The sequence below is a fragment of the Plutella xylostella genome, chromosome 17 (assembly GCF_932276165.1).
Source record: "Plutella xylostella chromosome 17, ilPluXylo3.1, whole genome shotgun sequence".
Classification (NCBI taxonomy): domain Eukaryota; kingdom Metazoa; phylum Arthropoda; class Insecta; order Lepidoptera; family Plutellidae; genus Plutella; species Plutella xylostella.
The window spans coordinates 3,517,121-3,532,723 of record NC_063997.1 but is presented as its reverse complement, the minus strand read 5'-3'; the positions used below and the strand labels follow the sequence as shown (position 1 = coordinate 3,532,723).

Here is a 15,603-nt window from a genome sequence, read left to right as displayed (position 1 = left end):
AAAATTCATAACAGTCTGAGTAATATAGAAACATTTTGCAAGCTGCTGTAAATTTTCAATGAACTTCACCATTCTATGTTAGTAGTATACAAGATTGGGCCGAGCCAAAGTTACCTACTTAGTACTGTGTAAGTTTGTACTTATCATAATAGCTTTGCTTCACAAACTTCATTAATCAAAATAAAACCATAGGTACTTTATACAAAAATACAACTATATTCATGCTATACTTAAATATTGTTCGAATTCGCACTTTAATTTTACCACCGTATTTTTTATAATCTGATTATTTTTCGAAATTTGAATGTAAACATACTTATATAAAAATGATACATACCTACTCATAAAACAATAACTTAGAAATAAATGTTACAATACCTAATACAAGTTTTTTAAAACCTAAATATACTTGATACAAAAAATAATACTTAATTACCGATAAACACATTGCATTTCTGTTTAAATGTATGATTTATAGATTAACTATAAGCATATAAGTGCAAATCAAGGCAGGTTGTATAGAAGTTATATTAAATAAATTTGGCCACCTCGTACAAAACTTATTCTAAGTCACTGCCCCCTACCCTCCGCTCATAACTAGGCACATCCCTGTCTTTTCAGTCCCTATAATGTACGGTCAGGTGCAGAAAAACCTGACCCCCCTCTCATAGTAACAATGTATCTGAGGGGGGTCAGGTTTCTCTGCACCTTACTGTACTTTTAGATAATATAGAAAAATATGTGTAAAGCAGAAAAGGATTCAATGGCTAAAATAATGATTAAGGTAGGTAAACACATATTTAATATATCATTATCAGAACCGCCCAAAGATTTAAGCTATCACAAAATAACTAGGTACGGTCATGTGCAGAGAAACCTGACCCCCTCTCATAGTAACAAGGCTCCTGAGAGGGGTCAGATTTATCTGCCTTATACTGTACTCATATCTACAATTCTACAGCGAAAAAAACGAACCGTATCGAACATCTAGCACCATTTCGATATAAAGTGTAAATACTTTAATCAAAATAAAATTATTAAACAAAATATATAATAAAAATGTTATCACCGAAATAAACAATAGTAAGAACTAACAGATTAATAACTTCGCGTAAATGAAATCCAATTTTATTTTTAAAAAACACTCCCACATGAAACATGACTAAATAAATCACTGGTCAATTTTGAATAAAAATTAACGGACTAGCTGAGAATATATTGCATATAAGAGATAGAATAGATATTTAGAAAAAAAACACTACGTACATAAAAATCTACAATAGAGTACACGATACAACGTATACTACAACCTAACACTGAGACAAGTATAAAAAATAAATCACATATCACCACCGATGTTGTGGCACCATCACCGACTTTCATCACCAATACCACCAATATTGTCCTCATCATTCACATTTTACACTCGGCCCGAAGAAAACATTCCAGACAATAAGGATCACTTATTAAAATGTAACAAAGGTAACTTGTATTTAGTTAAACATCGATAAAAATCGTCACTACTGAACCGGATTTATTAAAATGACACTATTGAGCCTCAAAATCTACTTGTACTCAAGACCTGTCTAATATTGACGGACAAAAAGCTAGGAAATATCTACTTAGCTTGGATACTTCGGAACTACAACATTAAGTAGTGATTTCAAAAACATTATTAATAATTACGAAAATTATGCTGTAACCACTAAATCAAACTTAAAGAGCAACGATCAAGATCTGTTATCCAAACTACACTTACCAAAACTGTTTGACAACTCTCTACTGGTACTAGGCTGGCATGGGATCCTAGGAGCTCGACTTTGCCGCGAAAGGAATGTCCGGTTCCATTTTCAAAGTCTGTTGCGTAGGATCATAATTTCCAGCCAGATAGTAAACGTCATTGTTGTCGTATACATTGCTGTATTTCACTGGGTCGTCTCCCATGCGATCCTTGTACTGGGCTAGAGGCAATACTTCACACCTGTGTGATATTGTTTGCACGTCGTTTTCATCCGTATGAGGGGATTCGAAAAGGCCACCCTGGAACGAAATATTTATAAGTTAAAACCCGAATCTCATGAAGTGATTGAATAAATGAATCAGTACATAATACGTCCTCCAAAATATAAACAGTGTAAGATACTAACCGGATAGTTCAACTGATCGGGCAGTCCAATAGTCTCCTCTGGATGGTAGAACCACTTCACGCGCACAGCCATGGCTCCCCGCGCCTCCCATAGCGCCACTATACGACCTATGTAGGGACGGTCCGGCCGCCCCGTTGACAGGAATACTGCTGCATCGCCCACCTGCGAATTCATTATAAGGTTATGGGTAAATTAGTTGACTATTTTTACATTCAAGCCTCCTAGTCAGAGTTAAAAGTAGCCTCGAAAATAGTGACATAGTATTTTATACGACTGATCCAATAGCGAATGTTGCATTTACCGTTTTTATGATCGAAAGATAAAATATGATTCGGAGCGCGACTTTTTCGCAATAGACTAATAAATAAAATAAAATCATCCCATTTGCTTGATCACGGCTGAAACTTAAAAAAACTTTGTCTTCTTGGAGTTATGAGGTGAGGCGTGAAAGTTACAAATGCAACACTCAAAACAAATACGAATCTACGTACTAGGGTCTCATAAAGCTCAAGAAGCTACTCACATTAATAACCTCCTCTCCTCTCTGTATGGCCTTATAGAACAGTTTCTTCAGCCGTGGCTTAGCCGTTCTCCTGTAGACCGGGCCGCACCACCGCCAGAGTGCACCCCCGGGCAGAAAGGCGGCCATTTTACTGACCCCACCGGTCATGCCGCCGTCTGATGATGTTGAAGACACTGTCCGGCGTTTCACCTTCTGGAAAGGATAATATTTGGATAAGTAAATAAGCCATGTGTGTTGGCTGTTGGGAGAGGCCTATGTCCAGTAGTGGACGATTTTTTGCTGATAATACTGAGGTATGCCTATGTCCAGTAGTGGACGATTTTTTGCTGATAATACTGAGGTAAAATAAGCTAACCGAAGATTCGTAGCTATGACGATAAAACGAGAACTATTAATATAGATACCTCTGAATTCGAATTAGCTCGTATGGCGTCGATGCGAAGTGGCTAAAGACAAAATAAACACAAATCAAACTTATAACACTCCCCTTTTTCGGTGAGGATGTAAATAAGCTACCAGGCAGCGGTTAGAAAGATACTTGTATGAACATGTAATAGCTACTCACCTTTTTAATAACATCACTTGTAGAAGGATTCTCTTCTTCCAATCCAATACCACTGTCTTTTAAATTGTCTTTGCTCTCCTTTTTAACACTCGTGCGGCCCAACTTGCTAACGTCCAACACAGCCGTTTTCACAAAACAACTCTTGGTTAACACAGCTTTCTTGATTACTGTCTTCATCTTATCATCTGGTGACTTCTCCATTGCCACAAGAGTAGACAACCTCTCGTTTGAATCAACGGAACCCTCTTTGTTAGAATCCGCGTATTCTGACGATGACTTCTTCTGGTGGTCGTCACCTGATGAACTGGACTGCTCTTTGCAGCTGGAGTGATGCCTTTTCCTGTGTTTCCGGTGGTGCTTTTTGTGGTGTCTTCTGTGTTTGCAGTGGTCCTCACAGCATTTGTGTTTCTTCTTCTTCTTCTTAACGTAGTCCAGAGAAGACGGGTCATCCTCACTTGAAAGTTTCCTTTTTAATTTCTCTTTCCGTAGCTTCTTCAGCTTTTTCCTTTCCCGGTGTCTGTCTTCTAATTCTGTAGCGTTCGGTGCCATTTCACTGGATGGTCCGGGTTTGGCTGTCTCGGCGCTCGTTACTAAGGCTGGTTTCTTGTCTTCTACACTATTCACACTTGTGTTTCTTCTTCGTTTACCGAGTGTGAATAGAGGGTTTTGGTACTCTGGAAATGGAGAAGAAGCATATATATTAGTTGAGCAGGCAAAGGAGGCAATAAATTATGAACATACTAATCATAGAACAACGCGGACTCGGGTATTCTAATCATTAAAGCCGGATATTATCTGATTCACAATGCATAACTTGGTATACCGAAGGTAAAAAGATACGTACCCACAACAGGATAATTCGGCTCCAACAGCCTGATATCCTCAATGGCTATCCTCCCGGAGTCCCCATCGTCGAACTCGACGGCTACAAACTTGTCGTCGTGGGGGTCCGGAGATGACGTCTCCGCCACAGTACCAGGGTACAAGCAGCGGTACTGCTGCGACCAGTACGCACACACGCGAGTCCCAGACGCTAGCTCTGCCACGGAATTCGGACTCACTTCTAGGATCTGAAAGGGATTAAAACATCATCGATATAAATTAAAAGTTCTTTAAGACTTGTGATTGGATATAAGAATAACATTCTTAATTTAGTTTTTTAGTTGTAAGTATTTTTAAGTGACATTCAGATACAATTTATTATTGCGAACTGAATAAATGATTGATTGATTAGAATTGTAAATGAAAGTGAACTTACAGCGTCTCGCAAAGTTTCTTCTCTTGATAGTATATGAGGTTTGTTACCCCTCTCTCCGTCTAATGTTATAGCGTACACATCTGGAGCCGTCACTGCGCTTAGCTTGCCGGCGTAGAACAGACCGCCCATAGCAGTCAACACTCTCGGAGCTGTATCTATCAGCTCTTCAGTCAATGTGCATCTAGAAACCTGTTGCGGTGCCTGAATAGCCAGTGATTCTTTTGTATCTTCACTGGTTCGTTCTTTAGACTTGACACTCTTTCGTCTCTTTTTCGCACGTCTCCTTTCCTTCTCGCTATCACTGGAAGCACTGCCACGCCTCAAAGCAAATTCTAATTCAGGAAGACCATCTCTTGAATGTTTTCGAACTAATTTGTCAACTTTCTCCCGGTTCTTCTGACGAACTTCGTTTAAGCTTTCCATCGAGGAACTAGTGGACTTGTTGAGGGCAAACTCATGTTCTTCCTCTTCAGAATGCAACTTCAGAATTGGTTCGGCTTTTAGCTTCGGACGGACTTTGCTTGTTCGATTAATCTCTTCTCTAGGGAAATCGCTTTTAGAACAAACTATGCCCCCTTTCAACTTCCCTTTAGCTAATAGATACCCTACAAGACTGCTTTTTGACTTCGGCTTCTTAGCAACGATAGTTTCTGTACTAGAATCGGGACTAGAAACTTTGCGTGGTCTTCCCACTTTGCGCTTTTTCGATGACCCCCGATCGGAATCAGGCGAGGGGGCTGGAGTGGAGGGTCCGGAAGGGGTGGATAATGGCGGCAGCGGCGGAGTCAAAGCGTTCAGCTGTGCTCGTTTCTCGTCGCATTGCCTTTGGAGGTCTTGCAATCGTTCTCTCATGTCTTTTTCCATAGCTTTGACCAGGTCTTGTGCTGACACCGCCGGTGCAGCCGACACGTGCGAGCAGTTGGCCGTCCCACATGGACATGTCGTCACTCGCCTCAAACTCGCTTCCAGTTCCCCGCCATTTCTCTCTTCTTCTCTCTCACGCTTGTGTCTTCGCATCTTTTCTAACTTGTGTCTCAAGCGGTCTTCCCGGTCTCGACTGCGCTTCCTTCGCCTCTCACTGGAAGAGTCATCTCTGTGACGGTCTTTCACAGTTTCTAATTCCGGTGTTGGCCTGTGCCTATCTATGGGACTCAATAACGGCTCACTTTTAATAAAAGGTCGGGAAGACGAAGGTGCATTTATAGAGGGGCTTTCTACTACCTCCTCCATAAATCTTTGCTCGGCTAGAGCACATAACAATCCTAATCCGTCTAAGGATGGCTTTGCATTCTCGGACATTCCCTCTGGTGGAGGGAACTCAAATCTTCTAACAGGTTCAGCATCAGCAGTTGGCGGAGGCGACTTCGGGGAACACTTTATCATAACTTTAGTCGTAGTTCTAGTGTCCACTGTTAACTGTACCGGCTCTAAACTTGGCATACATGTACCGGGAGTTGTCCTTTCAAACTGTTCTATACTATTTGATAGCAGCTCTAAGCCGCTGACGTCAACCTGATGCCTAGAGTTTGAAGTCTGTGAGACTGGGGAGTTTCTCCCGGTGTCAATCACCAAGTCATTCGACGCTCCGCTACTTGAGTTATCTAACGCTTCATCCCTTTCTATAGCGTCTATTGCTTTTTCTACCGCTCCCACTACTGCTGACGTGGCCAGCCCTTCCGAAGATGAATCCTCAGCACTATCAATAGACGACGGGTGGAGGGTTTGCATGTGACTATCTTCGGGGTAGTGCGCGACTCCAACACACGCTACCCGCTCGTGTTCATCAGCATGGTTCGGAGACTCATCGTCGTCGTCGTCTATGTGGTCGGTTTGGTTGGAGGCGTCCTTGTGTGCTGGGGACTCGTGAGCCTCAGGGGGTGGGGTGGGGGGCGCGGCGGGGGAAGTGGCCTGACTGCGGCAAGCTTGCTCCGAGAACTCCGGCTGGTAGTACAGATGCGTGGCCGCGAGCATCGGCTGCTGGACCGGCTCGGGCATGAACGTCTGCTGCTTCTCTTGCGGAGGCTCCTGTTCTATCTTGATCAGGGTGTGAGGAGTTATGAGAGGTTGTATCATGGGTTTCCGCTTGTCGGCGTGGCTGGGGTGCTGCTGCGGGGGCGGAGCGGGGGCGAGTGTGACGAGGCGCGTGCTGTGTGTGTGCGTGTGCTGGAGCGTGGCGGTGGACGCGAGGATGTCTCCTGGTAGCAGCTGCAGGTGGTGGGACGGGTGCGGAGCGGGCGGGAGAATCAGGGGAGCAGACGGGTAGGGGACGCCGCCCCAGACCACCGTGTGGGGTAAGTCAGGGGGGGTGGGCAGCAGCAGCAGCGCCCCGGATGCGGGGTCGCGGACCAGCTGGAAGCCGCCCATGGACGAGACTCCTCCGCCCAAGGAGTTCACTCCGCCGACGCCCACGCCGCCCACCATCATGCTCTCCATCGCCACTTGAGCTGGAAAACGAAAACATCAAATAAGCAATTTATCGAGATCTGTTCGCTGTTTATGCAGGATAGTGGCAAATGGGATATTGGAAACATATCAATGTTCAGAGAGCTTTGTATTCACCAGCACAGTTACTTTACATACATATACGTCATCAAAGTACCTAAATTCCCACGGCAACACGTAAAGTTCAGACCACACTAAATATTGTAATTTGAACCGTTTAATATGAGTCCAACGTAAACGCATATCGCCCTTCCAAGCCATTATGTATGCAGGAATGCACACTCGTGGTAAGAGGAATTATAAAAATTTATAACAACTGCCATTTTGGCATGTCCCTCAACTTCTTTATTTATTTGCAGGGATTTCTTTCCTTATATTGGTAAAAAATGCCTTTTAACTGAAAATATAACTTATTGACTATATTTAAAACTAAAATGTAATTAAATCCTGCTTAAACTGAATTTTACAAAAATATTTTAACAAGTCGTGACCCACGATTTTGCCCTGTCCCCAGCATAAAATGAAACTTTAAGCTCAATTTACTAAAAAATTTACTAAGTAGCCGAACTTTTGGAGTGGTTTTTACGGAAGATCTACTAAATAATTATCGTTTGACATCATTAAAAGTGCGAATAATAGCCGTTTTATATTTTTAAATCGAAAACAATTGCGGCCCTGATTTTGATACTTCCGGAAATGTCGGTTTTGTTACCGCATTTTTTCCTATAGAAAATTGACAAAATGCTTATTTTTCGTTTTTAAAATATGGATACTAAGATCTTAGAGATTGCCGGCTTTAAAAAATGAAAAAAGGCCTCCGTGGGTAGCTCAGTGAGACTGTCTTTATTACCAGTCGAACTGTGACAAAATTTGTCGTCAGGCTTGTTACTACCGTAATCAATTATTTATTAACACATTTCTTTCGATAAATTAATATAAAAAGGCATGGTTAATGCTAAACAAATTGTGGTATTTGGTTTATCACTGCTAGTTACTGAACGGCTAATATATTTTTTCAAAAGTTCGGTGGGCGTGTTTTGTTACTTCGGTTTTGTTACTGAGGGTACGGTAACATATAGTTGGAACGAAAAAGTAACAAAATCGACAGGTTTACATGGCGACTTTAATAACGGAAGTCGGATTGCTATGACTGTTTATTTATTATAATTTTTTGTTATAAATGTGTTTTTTCGAGCGATATAACCCAATTTAGAGCTAAACCTATTATGAACATGTTTGAAGTGAATTTCATGTAAAATTGTGCCCATGTTTTAGATTCATCATGTTCAAATTTTGTGCTGGTGCCATGTAAACCAAGCCCAACAATTTTGTTACCGTCCGTTTTGTAGCTGTCCCTGCATTTTGTTCGAAGATTTTGTACTATTTTGTTTAAAACTCTTTACTTTTATAATTTATTTGGTTCTAATTATTTAATATTAGTTATTCCCCAACCTATGTAAAAGTTATTAATGTGTTGTTGTTTAAATTACGCCTCAGGCATTAAAAATAATTCTTGATTTGTTGACTGTGGTAACAAAACTGAGACATTATTCAATTTTTAACTGATTTCTAAAGAATATACGACTTTTTTCCCTTGATAATGTCATTTAAGAAGACTGTGGCTTTCCTTTAAATACGTTAAATTGAAATAATACCTAAAGTTTAATTAATTATTTAGGCCCCAAGAATGGTAACAAAACAGAAATTAATTCATACTAACCGTCACATTTTTTCATTTTATTAAATAAGTACAAATAATACCGTAATTACACAATACATTCTAATAACTATAGATTATAGCGGTGTTATTTCATTTACCCGAATTATATTACAACACCTAAAAATAAAAACATAACATTTTCATCAGTTGTTATAAATTTTTATAATTCCTCGTAAATGTATGGAGGCGGATTTGTATTCCCACTATTCAGCTTCCGGACTTCACAAGAGGTTAGTTTTGTAAATATAAACTAAATCAGATAAGTATTTTTACATTTTAGGCCTGATTTTTCAATACTCAGATAAAAGTTATGTGAGGAATAATTTTGATGCTGTCGCATCTGAATGTTTGTATTAGACAGTGACAGCAACAATTTTATTCCTCAGATAACATTTATCTGACCATTGAAAAATCAGCTCTAAAGGCCATTTAGTCGCGTTAATGTTCCACTCATATATGTAGGTATTTTTTAATAAATGTTGATATAGGAAACAGATAGATGAAGAATATGAAGATATCTGATTTAAATGAAAACTCCGGTAAAACAAGAGATAGTATTCCATTCCAACTATTACAACGTAATCACCACCTACGCCTCGAGTAAACATCAAATTATCGAAAACCGAAAAAACATAATTACTACCCAGTCCGCAGGATATTACAAATACAACAAAAAACAATTTGGTGGTTATTATTCTCAAAACGCTTTTAACGAGTTTAATCGATTGTTAAACAGATGCATTATTCGTGGCACGGCACTAGTGAGGGAGTGAGACGGTGCTATTGGTTTTTTGCGGGTAAAAAAGAGACAAAATATACTGCATTGGGTTTGAAAGCAAGTGGGTTTCAAAATGAGGATTTCGGTTGGACGGTGAGCTTTTTATATTGAGAATCGATATGGAGGGTTGGAATTATTTACTCAGCTTATTATTTTGTTTACCTTTCATTCGTTCAATTATTGAAGAATTAATAACCTAGGGTTAAAATGCCAATATTTCCATATTATAACTACTATAACTATCGAACTCAGTTGGATTCTAATCATAGTAAGGTGCGGTTAGGTCGAATGTGTCTTATGGTGGCAAACGCATATTAAGTAGCATCAGAAAAAAAAACATACCAATACGACCAGAGTGTTTAAACTGTTTAACAACGATCTGATGGCTGAATAAGCGCCGATGACCTATAGTGTTATGTTTACAAAGTGGTTTGGTTTTTAAGTTTTCATGGTATTCGAAAATATCTTCGTTTTCGTAAACTATCGAAACTTACACTTCATACACTAGGTCCCAAGGGGTTCCGCTCATCTGGCATAATCTTTATTGACCAAAACTCATTTCCCATAACTCGTATGGTCTAAACTTTTTTGGCCGAACCATCACTTTGCCAAGACTTATGTGGCATAAGGCTCGTTTCGTCTAAAACTCTTTAGGCACAATCTTTAAACACAGACCTAAGTTTCGTTTGCTCAAATTTATGTTCGTCTATACCTATGTATAATCTTGTTTCTCCTAATGTTATCTTAATAAATAATATATTAAGTATGTAGTAAATGTACAAATTGTGGTATTTTTCTCCTACATCCCGAAAATCACGATGTTGTATGATCAAAAAATCGAAAGTTAACGACCAATATAATTATTACAAACCCCATGAGATTGAAACCCAAAGCGAGGAGGAGCGTGTTAGGTGCACATGTTCATCAAAACCAAAGCGGAGCGCAGCGAAGCGGAGCGGAGCGTTTTCCAAACAGCGGAAACAATACAAGACACCAGTTTGCGCTATGTAGGGAGACGCTTCGTCAAAGTTAAAGCCAAACGAATATTATTACTTTGTATAAACCTATGCCATAGCATTATTAGGCTATTCAAGATTTGGCCATACCATTATTAGGCTAAACAATGTTATGCGAAATAACTTTTTACTAAACGAGATTTATGCCATACGATTTTCGGCGTAACGAGACTTTGACCAAACGTTACTATGCAATACGAGATTAGGCAAATAAATCTTATGCCAAAAAAGGCAGAACCGGTACCAAGGTATGCGCTAAAGAGCTGCAAATTGTAATATTAGAATTGTAAACTTTACAACGGGCGCCAACCTAATCTCCTAATCTCTGGAAGTATTGAACCAATTCTAGCAATTCATTAAGGAATAGAAATTGTATGAATGAACGAAATGAAAAAAGTGAAATAAGGAATGAATGAACACGAAACATGAACAATGTCCGTATGTCCTTGTCTTAACTAGGTATACTCCCAGTATTAGACGGTAGTACGGACAGTAGACGACCGAATGGCGTAGTGGTTATATAGTGACCCTGACTCAGTAGTCAGCTCAGTAGCCGTAGGTCCCGGGTTCGATTCCCGGCTGGGGCAGATATTTGTTTAAACTAGAGATGCCACGAATATTCGGCAACTATTCGGTATTCGGCCTATTCGGCCAGTTTTTTCAGTATTCGGTATTCGGCCGAATAGTGCGTACTATTCGGGCCGAATAGCGAATAGTAAATCATGTAAAAAATGACTTGTTATTTTAATCAAAATTGTGTATTTAGTTCCAAATCACAACATTTTAGTACTTAAAATTAATCAGTAGTAAGTTGTGCTGGATAAAAACGAGCATTTTAGCATTTTTTGGTAGCCCACGATTACGCTTTTCATTGTAACCACCCTCAGAAAATAACCTCTAACTATAAACGCTACTTCCAGGTGAAGAAAGATAAGTTTTGGCAAATTTCAAAAGGTTCGGGTATTGTTTTTTGTTTGCTGACCACCACTTGTAAGGATCGGCCATCCGATCTAGGCGAACTATTATCAAATAAAAATTCAACATCTTTGCCACAGCATTCTGCCTCCTAATAATTAGCATTTCTCATATAATCTGTAGCGACTTCTTCAAAGCAGTTCCAGGAACAAAAAAAAACAGGTTGTAGCGCCGAATATTCGGCGGCCGAATATTCGGCGCTTCGGCCGGTAGTGTCGCCGAATATTCGGTATTCGGTATTCGGCCAATTCACTATTCGTGGCAACACTAGTTTAAACACTGATATTTTTGTTCTTGGGTCTTGTATACCTAAGTTCTGCTTTATGGAATAGACTACGTACAATTTCATTAAACACCACTTAAGTAAATTTAAGTTACGCAACTACCTACTTACAGACTTGGGACAGATAGGCCGCCTTATCGCTAAGATCGATCTATGCCTATTTAGGTAGATATTGGAAGTCGGGAGGCTACTTTTTACCGTTAGGTAAATTTTTACGGAAAAACTTTAAAGAAGACGTGTAGCTCTTAGTTTTGATAAAGGAAATCCTAACTAATATAATAAATGCGAAAGTAACTGTGTCTGTCTGTTACTCTTTCACGTCAAAACTACTGAACGGATTTGAATAAAATTTGGTATACATTCGGTCTAAGCCCTGGGAAAGAACAAAGGCTACTTTTTATCCCGGAATTCCCACGGGAAAACTTTTTAAGGCGAAGCTTGCGGCAGCAGCTAGTACGTTCATATAGAATGGCGAAGGAAGTCGGTCGCACATGGCAACTGGCGATCATGAATGATGTAATTCATAATGATCGTGCATGGCTCATAATAAAACTGTTAAGTAGATAGAGCTAGTCCATAGCATACCTAATATAAATAGGAAACTCATATAGATATCATGGTAGGTAGGTACTTACATAGGTCTAGCCACTCTAGCCTAACGTTCCATCAGTTAAATATACCAGGAACTCAAGATAAGTCAATATAGAAGAAGCGAAACAAATTAAAGTGCGACAGTGGAAATAAGTATACATTAGGTACCTATCAGCTTCTCGGTAAAGAAAATTCAGTCTGCTTTTTGTAACAGAGTTTCAACACTGCTTCGCTAATCGGACGAATAATCTTTCACGTAATGTATCGAATCATTAATTTTCCCCACGCAGGTATTACCTATCCATAGACCTTATCATCATACCTCGCATACTCTATCATCGCGTGACGTTCAAGTCAAACATTAAAAAATCGTAAAGAAATAATCACCATGATCGCAAAGTAAAACGCCGACAATAAAATACACAAGAAAAAAACATTAATTCACATCACTAAAACACTTAAGGCGGTGAAGCATCAGAGACGGCCCTAAGAAGTAGGAACGCCTCTGATTGGTCGGCGTGATAATTGGGCGGAGCTTAGAGGCATGGCTCAAGAGATTAGGGTTGTCCGTCATCAAATTCCGGTTTATCGATAAATGAGTTTTATGGTTACGAATGTTTTTGTTTTTTTATGCCGCGTATAATTTATGGCGTGGAAGTGAATGTTCCGAGTGCATTTTGGACCGATTTCAAGGATGGATACGGATGAAATGAAAATGAAGCCATGGTCAAGGTGATTGCTAATATCGTGAGAATTATATAAAATTGGTTTGGATTATCTATATGTACAAGTACCTATAGATAATAATTTCAACTATTAAAGTATATTATCCATATTATCCATAGATAATTACAATGAACTAATAAAAACAAAACTTAGATTAGAGGTTAGATTTTCTAACCAGAGAAAGCATCCATAACGGGTTTTGGATTAGGCAAGTTACCTACATGCAAAGATAAGATGTTGTAAATGGATGATAGATGGAGTGGCTGTCTAAATATAGGTTCCAATTAATTAAATACCTATTCTTTTATGAGCTCAGTAGATCTGTAGCTAATGAGCCCGAAACGATTCATGAATTCATCAGAGAACTAAGGCTATAGAGATCGGCAGCTTTAAAAAAAATTAAGCATAGAAGTGCCAGTATTGGTACATTAGGTTATATACCTAGATTACCTAGGCTCCCTAAATATGTTCTCGCAACGGGCAATCATAGCATGGGACTCCCCAAGGCCAATGAAATCGACGACGAAGACCGAGATATTCCGATGCAACCTTCCGATTCCTGTGCCTTTCCATTGGATATATTAATTTTTCAGTCATTGTGTTTTTTAGATTTTTTTTATTTTCATAGGTACAAAAAGTACTTACAAATGAACGACCGTCAAAGTGTCTACTTATTTATCTAAGGTATAGTAGGGAGGTAGTTTAAAATACTTAATAAATTTTTAACCTAGGTTGGTAATACCTAGGTACCTGCATAGTCCATATTATTATTTATTTATTTAAGACCCAATTTCTGTAAAAAGAGTTAACATACCTAGGTCTCCCCTAAACTTTCAACTGCATGTATTTCCCCCGCTTTTAAAAGTTTTTACCATGTTCACTTCACTCCAATTCGAACCACACATCTTGAACAAAGGCCCACTTCTAAAAACCGGAATCAGCCCTAGTGTGAAATTCAACACGGCATTAATTTATTTTGCCGCGTAAAGCTCATTATGTTAATTAAAATTACAAAAAAGCCTTGCCGGGCTTTTTTCATCGAATAAGGATGCCCGCACACTAGTTTGTTCGCATAATGAATGACTCGGTTTTGGGTTACCTACCGAAAAATAAAAAGATCAATATTTTTTGCTACAGGTGTTCTTTGAGTTTAGTTCCAATAAAATTATGATTTCGGTTTAGTTACCTACGTTAGCATAGAACAACGTTAAAATCAGGTTTAAAACGAACTTAATGTTTTTATCAGAAAAGGCGCCAAAGTTCAAAACTAAAGAAAGGCAGCGCGCGCAACATTCCACAAACATCCATCAAAGACAACCGAACAATTTAAGAAGATGCCATGTGCTCGCACTTTGAAATAAAAGAAAAACATCTTCCTCATTTTGCCGCGTAAACGTAAGAAGCGGATGGAATGTCAACAAAATATTGACCGGACAAATCCAGTTGCAATGCCAGTACCAAAGCAGCATGAGTCAAGAGGTGTTGTTTCGAAATAGGCGGCATTGTTGAACGGTTGAAGCGGCGGTCTCGCAATGTAGTTGGCGCGTAGCTACTAGGAGCGCAGAGGCTAGCAGGAGGTGTGTCTTACCGGTAGGGTACTGCCAGAGGGACGCGGAGGGAGCGGGCTGGGGCGGGGCCGGCCACGCCATGGGGGCGGGGCGATCATCGCACAGCACGTTGGCCACGCCCACCGTCATGGCCGCCTGCGCCGCGTCTGTGAAATGACAACAGAATGACGCTGGTCCTGCAACACGCAACAATAAATATGGTGTTATAATTTGTATTAAAGTAATCACAATGTTTGAACATACAAAGTAGTTAAGTATTTAAACGTGTGCGATTAATGCTGTCGGCCGTAAATAAACCACCTACATTCTAAAAGCGTTTTACAGGCTGCTTACAATTAATTAACAATTTACCGACTGTGGGAATGAAAACTAGGTAATGGAGCGTTAGATTTTGACTCGTTATACGATGCGCTGCGAAAATCTATGAAAAAATATATATCACGCAAATAAAAATATCACAAAAGAAACAGAAATTCGTGAATGATACCTACCTACTGTACCTACCTAGGTAATTGACGAATTATATGAACCACGATGACAAACCCTAGCCTAGCTCTTGTGCTTGTCACAGGTATATAGGTATAAATAAGAATAGGTAATTGTACGCAGTTAAGACTTGTACCTAAAATGAAGAATGGGCGATACAGCAAATGCAAAATTATTCCGCAATCTTACGGTTTAGACTAGACTAGACGCGGCCTAGATCTAATGCCTTCTTAGACGAAACTAACGCCGATACCGTCGCCGACTCACTCGGAACACGATTGTTGGGTATCAATATCAATACTTAGGAAGATAAACCTATCTAATCCACCCAAGATTAGATAGATCCGCCCCCTGTTATCGAGAAAAAGATAAAACATAGGCGAAGTGTTAGACGTAGCTGCATAGCATTTTAGTTTGATATCTGCAATCGCATCCAATAAACTTGATGTTTTTTTATGAGTAGGTACTATTTCGATGCATCGAGGGAATTCATGCTGCTTTCGCTACACGGGTTCGACGAGCGAG

General features: G+C 39.6%; 1 protein-coding gene across 3 annotated transcripts in view; it reads right to left on the bottom strand.

Moving 5' to 3' along the window:
- Window positions 1-900: 900 nt before the first annotated feature.
- The window catches only part of LOC105384326 (protein winged eye), a 78,264-nt gene continuing 63,561 nt past the window's right edge, over window positions 901-15,603 (bottom strand). For 2 of the 3 annotated variants that reach the window (XM_038108951.2, XM_048626960.1), the window contains exons 8-14: window positions 14,613-14,768; window positions 4,494-6,937; window positions 4,080-4,305; window positions 3,236-3,909; window positions 2,671-2,862; window positions 2,148-2,309; window positions 901-2,040 (exon numbers count right to left, since the gene is read on the bottom strand). In XM_038108951.2, coding sequence (XP_037964879.2) covers window positions 1,807-2,040; window positions 2,148-2,309; window positions 2,671-2,862; window positions 3,236-3,909; window positions 4,080-4,305; window positions 4,494-6,937; window positions 14,613-14,768 — 4,088 coding nt within the window. In that variant the 3' untranslated portion in view covers window positions 901-1,806. The remainder of the gene's footprint in view (window positions 2,041-2,147; window positions 2,310-2,670; window positions 2,863-3,235; window positions 3,910-4,079; window positions 4,306-4,493; window positions 6,938-14,612; window positions 14,769-15,603) is intronic. The other variant, XM_048626961.1, reaches the window with a different exon arrangement.